Raw genomic sequence first — 10852 nt, forward strand, 5'->3', positions numbered from 1 at the left:
GCCAGACTGCTGTGAGCATCTGGTGAGAGAAATCCATTTCCTTTGAGTTCACGTCGCTCGTGATGTCAGGTGTTAGTTTGCGTTTTACCTTCTATTTCTTTGTAACCAATTCTGACTTTTATGCCTCGTTCCTTGTAATCACTTAAAACCCACCTTTCTGTAGTTAATAAACGTGTTTGATTGTTTATCTAAGTCAGTGTGTTCGGACTGAAGTGTTTGGGAACCTCCATTTAAGACAATGGGGGGGGGCGTAGCATTTTCTATGAATGTAATGATGGACGTTCTCTGTGTTTGTGCTGCACAGGAGAGAGCTGCGCAGTACAAGACGCACATTTCTGGGGACACGTCTGGGACTGGCAGTTTGCTGCTGTCGCTCTGTAATATAATCCAGGAGTAGCTGACTAGAAGCACTCATCTATTCAGCTGGGAGTGAGTCTGCATGCTAGAGGCTGTGTGAACGGACCAGGCGTGGCTGTTCTCACAGCGAAGCAGTGTAAGGCACTTCAGATTCAAAAGTTGAGGGGACACAGCTGTCCATCAGTTCAGATTGTACCGTGGGGAATGTCACAGCCCCCTTCGCAGAACGACATAATGTTTAATATTTGGAAGAACCCAGGTCACATTCCATTAGCTCATTGGTCACTGATTCGGGTAGCAGAGATCTGGTTTGGCCAGATTCAAAGAGAATGGATTTTGTTTATTCTAAACAGCAGCCAGCTCACGGGTGGAGTATGGTCTAGTGGTTAGAGCACAGGCTTGTGCACCAGGACTCCTAGGTTCTCGTCCCACCTCGTCCTCCTGCTCCTTTCCTACAGGCTTTGGTCAGCAATGAAATCGTTACCAATGGCCATCTGTGCCATGACTCTGACACACAAACACTGGGGAGCCTTTGTCCCCCGCCGGTGGAAGACTGCCCCAAAGCACGTCCCCAGGAGATGTCAGACTCTGTACGCCCCTGGGCTTTCAGAACAGACCAGCCGACGCTATCCGAGACACACAGAGAACGGTTGGAGCCGGATCCCTTCGGGGAGGAGAGCCCCGGGCTCCGGGAAACGAGAGAGAGCGGAAAGGAAGGAGCCGATTCACACACCACAACAGCAGCCCCCTGGGTCCCGAGGTTCACGAGCTGAGGCCTGATGGGCAGGGAGCAAGGTGCATCGCCACACGGGAGCTCGGCACCCGAAATGGCAGGCGCAGAACAAAACCAGTTCAGCAGGAACTCCGCGGCCTTCCACTGCCAGCTCTTTTGTCTGCTGGATTAAAGAGCCCTGGGCAGGTGTTTCTAGGCTGTGCTCAAGTCACCGCTTGGACTGTCTCATTGATCAGCTGCACAGATGAATTGTGCTGCTCCTGCTCAGAAAGGCCAGGGCTGGGTGCAGCTCAGGGCGCACGAGTCCCCTGGGAGCAAGGGGGCTGCGTGTTTGGCTGGCTGCTTTGGGCTGCTAGGTCTGAAATCCCCCGTGCGGAGGAGGCCTGACGCCCAGATCCTCCAAGGAAGTTTGGATCCTCAATGCTTCTCCGGAGCTGGGCCTTAGTGGTTTAATGTTTGGAACGGAAGCCGAAAGCCCAGTCTGAGCCCTGGCTCTGGGCGAGGTCCTCAGGGCTTCTGTACAATCAGGGTCCCGAGGGGGGCACTTGCCATCAATCGATCATAATCTTAACCCTGGGGACCCCCCTTCAGATTCTGCCAGGCGGCGCCTAGGCAGGGCTGGGGGGTTCTGCATGCGGGGTGGGGGAAGGGAGGGGAGCAGCTCCCTGGGGATGGGGGAGCACCTGGAGTTAAACCATTGGGGAGGGGAGTCTCCTTAGGGAGGGGGGGCCTGGCCCGCTCCAGCTCGGGAGGGGGGCTGGGGAAATCCCCCCAATAATACACACACCGGGGAGCAGCCCTTGGACTGGCGTGGAGCCCCCTGGGGCTCCCCCCACTGACACCCAGCTGGGGGGGTCACCTAGGATTTAAGCGCCGCTCTGGGTCTGGCCCACCCCGCAACCCTACGGGGGGGGGGGGAGGCTGCTTTCTCGGCGCCTGTCCCTTTAAGGAGACTCCCGCGTCGCTCCCAGCGTCCCCTCCAGGCGCCAGCCAATGGCGCGGCGGGGTGGGCGGGGCGAGTGGAACGCGGGAAGCGGCCGGCGGGGGGGCGGCGCTACATTGTTGCCAGTTGGGTGGGTTTGTAACCGCCGGGGGCTGCGGAACGTTCTGTCCGGGCCGCCCCGCCCCGCCCCCCCGGGCCCGATCCCGATCCCCGGTTCCCAGCCCGGGCCCTCCCGGGCGGGCAGGCCTGGCCCGCCCCGCCCCGGCCCCGGCCCCGGCCCGCGCCCGCCCGCCCGCGCCCCATGGAGAACTTCCAGAAGGTGGAGAAGCTCGGCGAGGGCACCTACGGGGTTGTCTACAAGGCCCGGAACAAAGTCACCGGCGAGGTGGTGGCGCTGAAGAAAATCCGCCTGGATACGTGAGTCCCCCCCCCCCCGGGGGAGTCCCAGGGAACCCCCCGTCTCCGGCCGTGGGGCCCGAGGGCTGGAGCTGGCCCCTCCCTGGGGCGGGCAGACCCCTCGCCTCGAGGGCTGGGGGCCTCCTGCGTGAGCCCACCCCCGGGGGCGAAGCGTGTGGCACCCTGGGGCTGCAGATCTGGCAGAGAAGGGGTCCGAGGCGGGACTGGCATCCGGGGGGGGGGCGGTTTCCTCCCTCTGGGGCTGGGGTGCCCGGGGAGCGGCTGGCACCAGGTACTTGGCGAGGGGCAGCCGAGGTGGGCTGGGTCCATGGCGGTTCCACAGAGCCCGAGTGTCAAGCTGGTGGCCGGGGGTGGGCAGGACGCTGCCAGAGGCCCGGATAACCCTTGGGTCAGGGGTGCTGGGGGGGCACCCGGGTCACTCCCTCCAGGGGCGCTGGATGTTTGTGGGGTCAATCAGCAGCGCTCCACTCCGCTCAGTGTGGGTCGTGGCACCGTGCCGGCTTTGGGGGTCCCGGCTCAGTCGCTGTCACTCCTAATGCGGGGGCAGGTGAAGTCGGCGCCGTGTGGTGGGGCGCGGGGGCAGGTCGAGTAGGGGGCCGGAGGTTGAATTGAGGCTGCATCCGGCGTCTGGTGCCCGCAATCCAAGGGGGATGTGGAGCCGTTGGAGAAGCTCAGAGAAGACCCAGAGCCTCACAGAGCCTGCACCCCCACCCCCTTCCCACACCCCCCCACCCCCAAACTCCCTCTCAGAGCCTGCACCCCTTCTCCTGCGCCCCCAGCCCAGAGCCTGCACCCCCACCCCCTGCCCCAGCCCAGAGCCTGCACCCCAATCCCCTGCCCCAGACCACCTCCTTCTCCCCCCCAACTCCCTCCCAGAGCGTTAGGCAGGTGGGGGCAGGTTCTGGGCAGCATGAGTGACACTCTTGGCCCGCTGGGAGGATGAGGACTGGCACTGGTTGAGTTTGAGACCCCTGGTCTAACAGGTCCCGTGGCAGGACGCTGAAGTGAGACAATTTCTGACTGGAGATGAGGCACAAATCCCGGAGGACGAGGGTCAGTGACCACTGGACAGTTTCCCAAGGGCCAGAGTGGATTCTCCATCACTTGCCGTTTTTAAGTGGACGTTGGACGTTTTTCTCCAAGCTCAGCTCTAGCTCGGCTGGGGGATGCCGGGCCTGCGGGACGCTGGCCAGGCCGGGTGATCCCAATGGCCCTATGGAACCTGCGAGTCACAAACCCCACTGGTCTGAATGGCCCTGGGAAGGCTGCGTTCCCAGCCCCCGGCCACTCCTGCTGCCTGCGGGACGCTGGCCAGGCCGGGTGATCCCAATGGCCCTGGGGAGGCTGCGTTCCCAGCCCCCGGCCGCTCCTGCTGCCTGCGAGACGCTGGCCAGGCCGGGTGATCCCAATGGCCCTGGGGAGGCTGCGTTCCCAGCCCCTGGCCGCTCCTGCTGCCTGCGTGGTGCTGGGCAGCACAGGCCGGGCAGATGGGTGCCACTCACTGGTCACGAGTTTCGGGTGGGGAAATGGCCCCGGTCTGGCCCTGGCCCAGCGTGCCTGGAGCTGCTCTGTTGTATTTTGCGGTTGGTGCCCGTGTCCAGCAGCTGATGCTCTGGGGCTCGGAGCCTAGCAAAGAGGCCGTTAGTTACTCCTTGGGAGGGGATGCGGCCGTGCGCAGGGCCCTGCCCCCCTCGTTCCGCCCCAGAGAGCTGCTCCAGGGTCCCGTCAGCTCCGCACAGATGTGAACACTCCCTAGGGCAGGCAGGAGTTTTGTCCCCTCCCCTCGCTGTTGCTTCCACCCCAGAGGGGGCTGCATTTCCATTGCTGCTGCACTAGGCTGGGGCCTGTGTGTGCTGGGCTGGGGGGGAGAGCTGGGGTAGATTGGAGCCCCAGACCCTCTGCGTGTCTCCAGGCTCCCCATGGCTTCTCTTCCCCCTGCAGAGAGACGGAGGGCGTCCCCAGCACGGCCATCCGGGAGATCTCCCTGCTCAAGGAGCTGAATCACTCCAACATCGTCAAGTAAGTGGGGGCGGGTGGTGACGTGAGTTAACAAAGTCCCTGTAGGGTGGCACCACGCGGTCACCGAGCTACCGGGACCCAGAGCCCCTCTTCCCCCGGGGCCGGTGGGGACCCAGAGCTGTGGCCCCCATCGTGGCTGGTCTGGGCCCGGCTCCCCAGTGGGACGTGTGCCCCACAAGCTCGTCACGCCGGGTGCTGCCCGCTGGCGGGCTCAGCACAGGCCAGGACGGGCACGGCCCCCGCCCCTCCTGCAAGGGCCTCTCCGGGGAGGGAGCGGTGACGTCTCCTCGTTCCTCTCCCTGCGCCCGCAGGCTGCTGGACGTGATCCACACGGAGAACAAGCTCTACCTGGTCTTCGAGTTCCTGCACCAGGACCTGAAGAAGTTCATGGACGCGTCCTCCATCAGCGGCATCCCTCTGCCCCTCATCAAGGTAACCGGCCCGGCCGGCTGCTCAGCCCCCTCCCCAGCCTCCTCTCCTCCCCTCCCCCGCGACCTGTGAGCCGAGGTCCCCTCTGACCCCAGCCCTGTCTGCTCCCCGCTGCAGAGTTACCTGTTCCAGCTGCTGCAGGGCCTGGCCTTCTGCCACTCGCACCGGGTGCTGCACCGCGACCTCAAGCCGCAGAACCTGCTCATCAATGCCGAGGGAGCCATCAAGCTGGCAGACTTCGGGCTGGCGCGGGCGTTCGGCGTGCCGGTGCGAACTTACACCCATGAGGTGCGTCCGGGGGGGCTCCCCCCTCCTCCAGCCGTCTGGCACCTGCTGGGAGCTGGGACCCAGGGGCTAGGTAGTGAGATGGGGCCACCTCACCCGGGTAGGTGCCCCCGATGGGCTGAGTATCCCTGTCCTCCCTGCACCAGGACCCCCGGCTCCAGCTGATCCTGCCTCCTGCGGAGCGTATGTGACTTAACCTCCTCCTTGTAAGGGCTGAACCATGGACCCATCCTCCTCCAAGGCTGTCATGCCACCACCAGCCCCTAGGAGGTGGGAGAGATCCGGCTGTAGCCCCTGCGCCTACTCCAGGCTCCCAGATCCATGGCCTCTCACCACCCTGCCTGCCACTCCATTCCTGGGCCAAAGCCCTGCTAGGGAGAGGGGTGTCTAACGGTTACCCCCCCAAGGCCGGGAGCCCGGACTCCTGGGTTCTATTCTCAGCTGCCCCCAAAATTCGCTGTCTTGCCTTGGGTGTGTTTTCCGTTCTGTGCCTCAGTTTCCCCATCTGCAAAATGGGGTTTCCCGAGGGCCTATTGTGTGTAAAGGCCTTTGGGGTCCTTGGCGAGGAGAGGGTGAGAGACGTCCCTGTCTGATTAACAAGGATTTCCCCCACTTGGCCAGGTGGTGACTCTCTGGTACCGGGCCCCTGAAATCCTGCTCGGCTGCAAGTACTACTCGACGGCCGTGGATATCTGGAGCCTGGGCTGCATCTTTGCCGAGATGGTATGTGCCCCCTGCCCCCTGGCACGTGGTTTTTCTCGTCCCGCAGTCAGGGAGGGGCCACGTGTGGCCCATGTGGGGGGAGGAGTGAAACGAGGTCGTGTGTGTCTGTGAGATGGAGGGTGGGGGGGGCTGTACCTGGCTCCTCTCTGTTCCCAGCTCGTCCTGTCACATGCTGGGGGAAGGCGTGTGAGTGAGTTACTCCATCCTGCCTCTTGCACCCAGCCACCTCCGGTTCCAGCAGGGGCAGCAGGTCCCGCTGCCTGGCCTGGTGCTCCACAGTTTCCCCCCCAGGCGTGAGAGGCAGCGTTAAGGGTGCGCTGGGGCAGATCCCAGCCTGGCCGGATCTGATCAAGGCCCCCCCACTCCCCACACGCTGCCAGAGCTGCTGATGGTGTCAGATGGGCAGCCTCTGCCCGGGGGCAGCTCCGGGATGCGCTGGGTGACGTCACCCGTCCCTGGAGCGGGAACCAGGAAATAAAGGGGCTCTGTTGCCTTCTCGAGGGGGTGCCCTGCCTGGCATGTCCCCCGCCCCGGGGGAAGGGGTTGTGCTGGCAGCGGGGGCACGAAGAGGTGTGTCATGCGGAGCACATGGGCTGGCGTCTGCATCACGGGGTGGGCGAGGGGGGAGCAGACCACGGAGCAGCTCGTTTCCCACGGGAGCCAGTTGGCCTTAACCCTTCGTGCCCAGGTCACCCCACCCCCGCCGGGTAGAGGCTTTGCTGCGGGGGGGGGGGGCAGTCATGAGGCTGTAGAGGGAGGGGACGGTTCGTAGGGTTTAAGGCCAGAGGGGATCGTGAAAGGATCCATGCAGGCCATTGACTTCCCCTGTGCTGAGCCCAGGGCACCCCTAGCCCTCAGCTCCCTCCCTTGGGAAAGCCCCCCTCTCCGCTTTGAGCCAGTGGGGGGTGGGGCCGTGCTGGGACCTTGCGTGACCCCTCTCCTGCCGTCCAGATCACCAGGCGAGCCCTGTTCCCCGGAGACTCGGAAATTGACCAGCTCTTCCGCATCTTCCGGACGCTGGGCACCCCGGACGAGGCCGTGTGGCCGGGGGTCACTTCCATGCCCGATTACAAGCCCAGCTTCCCCAAATGGGCCAGGCAGGACTTCAGCAAGGTGGTGCCCCCGCTGGACGAGGAGGGGAGGAAGCTCTTGGCTGTGAGTAGCTGGGGGGGGCTCCAGAATTGACCTGGTACCTTGGTTAGCTTGGGAAGGGGGTGGGAGGAACGAGGTTTCTTGGGAGAGGGCAGGGCTGGATCTGGAGGCTGGAAGCCACTTGCCCTCCAGCTGTAGCCAAGCTCCGTGCTACATGGACAGCAAGCAGCCTCCCCCACCCCCACCCCCCGGGGCAGCCTGAGCCACGCAATCAGCGGCACAACCAGGAATAGACCCCAGGTCCCCATCCCAGAGCTGGACCGAGACCCAGGAGTCCTGCCTGCCAGGCCCTCCCGCCGCGAGAGGCGTTAGCCCCGGCGTCCGGACCAGAGTCCATCGCGTTGTCTCTGAGTTCCCCCGGGAGATGTTCGAGATTCCATCTCATTCCCTGTTCTTAGTGGTGGTGTTGGAGCAACGGCCACGTTCCACCCCAGAGGCAGCTTCGCTACGGCCTTGGGTGTGACCCACCTTGGTGCTTCATGATGAAAGTTGCCATGGGAATGGCAGGGTTCCCCCCACCCCCAATAACCACCCACCCCTCTCCTACCCAGCAAATGCTGCACTACGACCCCAACAAGCGGATTTCGGCCAAGTCAGCGCTGAACCATCCCTTCTTCCAGGACGTCACCAAGGCCGTCCCTCACCTGCGCTTGTGAAGTGGCTTCAGGGAGGGGGCCGGCCCAGCCAGGACTCTGCTGCCCCCACGCTGGCGCTGTCTGGCCTGTGCCTGTGTCTGGATCCGTCTCCTGGGGCTGGGGCTGCCCCGGGGGGCCTGTGACTCATCCTGCCCCTGCGGACTTGCACTTAGCCCCCCGACCGTGGGGATGCTGGACGGGGGGCGTGGGGCTCGGCCCAGCCCAGCCCCCGTTGCCCTGGCTGGAGCTCCTAGTCCGTGGCTTTGACCCTCCCTGGAGGGCTTGGATTTCAGCACCAGCAATGGGACCTTGCTCGCTGCAGCTGGGAGCGCCCCCCCCCTGCCCTGGTTGAGCCCCTTCTCTCCCCTCCCTCGGTATGCCCCCCCCAGCCTCTTCAGCGGAGCCCCCCGAATTCTTGCTCCAACACAGGGTGAACCCCCCTGGAGCCCGCACGCCTCCTCGATGGGTGGAAGGCAGGGAGGGTCTGGCTGGGGAACCACAAACTAGATCCGCTCCCTGGCCCCGGTGAACTCACCCGCTTCCCCGCTGCCTGCTCCCAGGCCAGCACCCTGGAGTCTGCTGCACCAGGGCCTCGAACTGCAGCCGTCGCTGCTGGCAACTCCTGTTCCTGCTGCGGATCGGCTGCCTGAATCCCCAGCGGCTCTTTGGGTCAGGGGGGCCCACGCGTCCCCAACCGCTCAGGAAACATGCGTTGTAAGGGCTGATCCTGCAGTGTGTTGGGCCCGCTCAGCTCCCCTCCTCCCCTGGCAGGATCTGACCCTAAGCAGGGACTCTGCTCACTTAGTATCCCCCCATGTCCCATGGGCAGAAGCGTTTTGACCGACGGGGCCCGAGACCCTCGCACGTCCGACGCTGGCGTCCTCCTCCCCACGGGAAGTCTCACCAGGTGTGACCTGATGCACGTGGCTTCTGCGGGGAAGCAGGTTCCTCATCCGCTCCGGGGAAAATCTGCACCCACAGGAGGGGGTTTGCTCTAAAGGCTTCACCCTGCGTCGGGTGGTGGAGCAGGCACCCAGCAGCTGAAACATCCTTGCAGCCGGCTCTTCTCATGGCTTCCCCGCAAGACATCCCCCAATTCTTTGCTCCCTGGAGGGCTTTGAAAGCAAAGGTCTTTGGCCCCGAAAGGAGCCCCCAACCTGACGGTGCTGCAGTCTCCTCTGGCAGATTCTCCACCCACTGCATCATTGGCCGCTCATTCTGTGGCACTGCCTATGGCCAAGCTCGCTGCAAGGGGACAGAGCCTCGGTGGGCATCCATCAGTGGGGTTCCACTGACTTGTCAATGGTGCAATGGCAGCTTATGCCAGGTACGGATCTGACCCCACAATCTGACATACACCTCACTAGAACTGCTGCCAGCCGGGCTGGAGGGCTGGCTCCCGGAGGGGTGGGATTCCTTGCCGCTTTCCTTTGGCTCAGATCTTTCCATGCCAGAGGCGCTTCAGCCCGTGGAAAGGCTGGCTCCGGCACGTGGGGCCAGATCCCCAGCTCGTGCGGACGGTGAAACTCCGCTGCCTTCAGCAGAGCGATGCGTATTTACACCAGCTGAGGATCTGGCCTGTGAAATTAGTACATGCACCCAAACTGCGATTTTAATTCACCTCCTTTCCTGTGGGTGTCCCCGCCACCCTGGTGTCTGTGTTTCCCTGGAAGGTCTGATTTGGCCACCCAGCAACGAATCTGATTTTAAATCCACAAAGAACGGCCCAAACCTGGGGAAGCAGGGGCAGCTCAAGGGGCTGGGGGGTGCTGCTGAGTCTGGGTTGAAGCACTCTTCCACTGGGATTGCCCTGCAGGGCGGGGAAGGGTGTTGGAAGGTATCCCCCATCACCCAGCCCTCGGTGGCAGCAGATACTCCAGTGCAGATGGGGTGTTTGAATGGACAGGAAGGCGCCAGTCGAGCTCACTGGAGGCAGCTATTGCTGGGGGCAGCTGTCCGCCAGCGTAACGGGATCAGTTCCGGATGCGTTGGTGACGTTTCCCTACTAACAGCCCCAGTTGTAACAGCCTGGAACATCCCACGGTGCGGATGGTGGGCTGCTCTCACCCGCCCACCGCCAAGCTCTTGGGGTCTGCTTAAAGAGGAGATGGGGGGAGGGGGAAATCCACGTCTAAACCAAAAGTGATCAGTTGACAATAGAGGAATAGACTATTTAAAAACAGACTTAGTGTATTTTATAGTAAAGCATTTTATATTTAAGGGTTGTTTATAAAAGTATTTTAGGGGTACAAATTAACATTCCAGGAGAGGAATGATCATTAAGGGAAGCTCATAAGCCACATGGGCCCTTTCCAGGTGAGGGTTAAAGTCCGAATGGTTCTGTTCCTAGCACAGCTATTTTGAGCTCTTGCATCTTGAGTTTCTTTAGAGCAGAAGGGTTGTGTCTCATTTCCTTCCACAGCGGACTAGCTTTTTTTCTCAACTCAGTTGCCTAAAGAAAAATGTAGGATTAGGACAGCAACGTAAAGTGCCTGATGGGAACCGGTTTGAGGAGGGAGGGGAAATTGAGTCTCCGAGCCGCCGCCTACAGAAGGCGGAAGAGAATTCCCCCAAAATGGTGGTCCTGCCAACTCATGATGAAAACAGAGGGAAGGCGAGACGGAGATGGGGGTTACTAGCTATAATGACACAATATTTGGGAGCATGAATATATATTTTTGGACTGGAATAAATAGGGCAATATTTATAAGGCTGGGTTAGTTTTAAAGCAGCGCTCCGGATTTGTATAAAGTTTGTTACAAAAACTTCACGGTGCTTGTCTAAGTGAATATTTTTAACAAACAAACCCTCAAATATATTTGTCGTCCTTGATTTTTGTAATTCTTTGTAGACTGTTGTTTCTTACCAAATGTTAATAATATTATGGGATTGGTTTATAAATCATTAAAAATATTCTTAGTTTTAACTTGTCGTGAATGTGATTTTCTTCCAAGGGGATAGCTACAGAGGAAAATAGCTTCTGTGAGCTGAGAGAGGAAGTCCTGTCCAGTGAGTAGGTCACTTAGAAACAGGTTCTGTTCCCAGCTCTGCTACAGACCTTGGTACAAATACAGAGGTATTGAAGTGAGCGTTAGGCACCGATTTCAATGGCAGTTGGCCACTCCAGTACCTGTCAGGCTCTGGGCTTAAGAGTGCCTA

General features: G+C 61.4%; 1 protein-coding gene across 2 annotated transcripts; it reads left to right on the forward strand.

The window, feature by feature from the left end:
• Positions 1 to 2296: 2296 nt before the first annotated feature.
• On the forward strand, positions 2297 to 9118 carry CDK2 (cyclin dependent kinase 2). Of its 2 annotated transcripts, none has more exons than XM_039514750.1 (7): positions 2297 to 2450; positions 4392 to 4469; positions 4781 to 4901; positions 5016 to 5186; positions 5805 to 5906; positions 6858 to 7061; positions 7610 to 9118. In XM_039514750.1, exons 1-7 carry the CDS (start codon positions 2335 to 2337, stop codon positions 7712 to 7714), a joined length of 897 nt encoding a protein of 298 aa, XP_039370684.1. In that variant the 5' UTR covers positions 2297 to 2334; the 3' UTR covers positions 7715 to 9118. The 2 variants fall into 2 exon arrangements, with proteins under 2 accessions (XP_039370684.1, XP_039370686.1); XM_039514752.1 differs by lacking the exon at positions 2297 to 2450 and adding an exon at positions 3485 to 3503.
• Positions 9119 to 10852: the final 1734 nt, after the last annotated feature.

This window comes from Mauremys reevesii, linkage group 25, assembly GCF_016161935.1.
Source record: "Mauremys reevesii isolate NIE-2019 linkage group 25, ASM1616193v1, whole genome shotgun sequence".
In the NCBI taxonomy this organism is placed as follows: Eukaryota; Metazoa; Chordata; order Testudines; family Geoemydidae; genus Mauremys; species Mauremys reevesii.

Coding starts and splice junctions, on each gene's coding strand:
- CDK2 (XM_039514750.1), top strand. CDS start 2,335: ATGGAGAACTTCCAGAAGGTGGAGAAGCTCGGCGAGGGCACCTACGGG. Junction 4,902..5,015: donor TCCCTCTGCCCCTCATCAAG/GTAACCGGCCCG, acceptor TCCCCGCTGCAG/AGTTACCTGTTCCAGCTGCT. Junction 7,062..7,609: donor AGGGGAGGAAGCTCTTGGCT/GTGAGTAGCTGG, acceptor TCTCCTACCCAG/CAAATGCTGCACTACGACCC.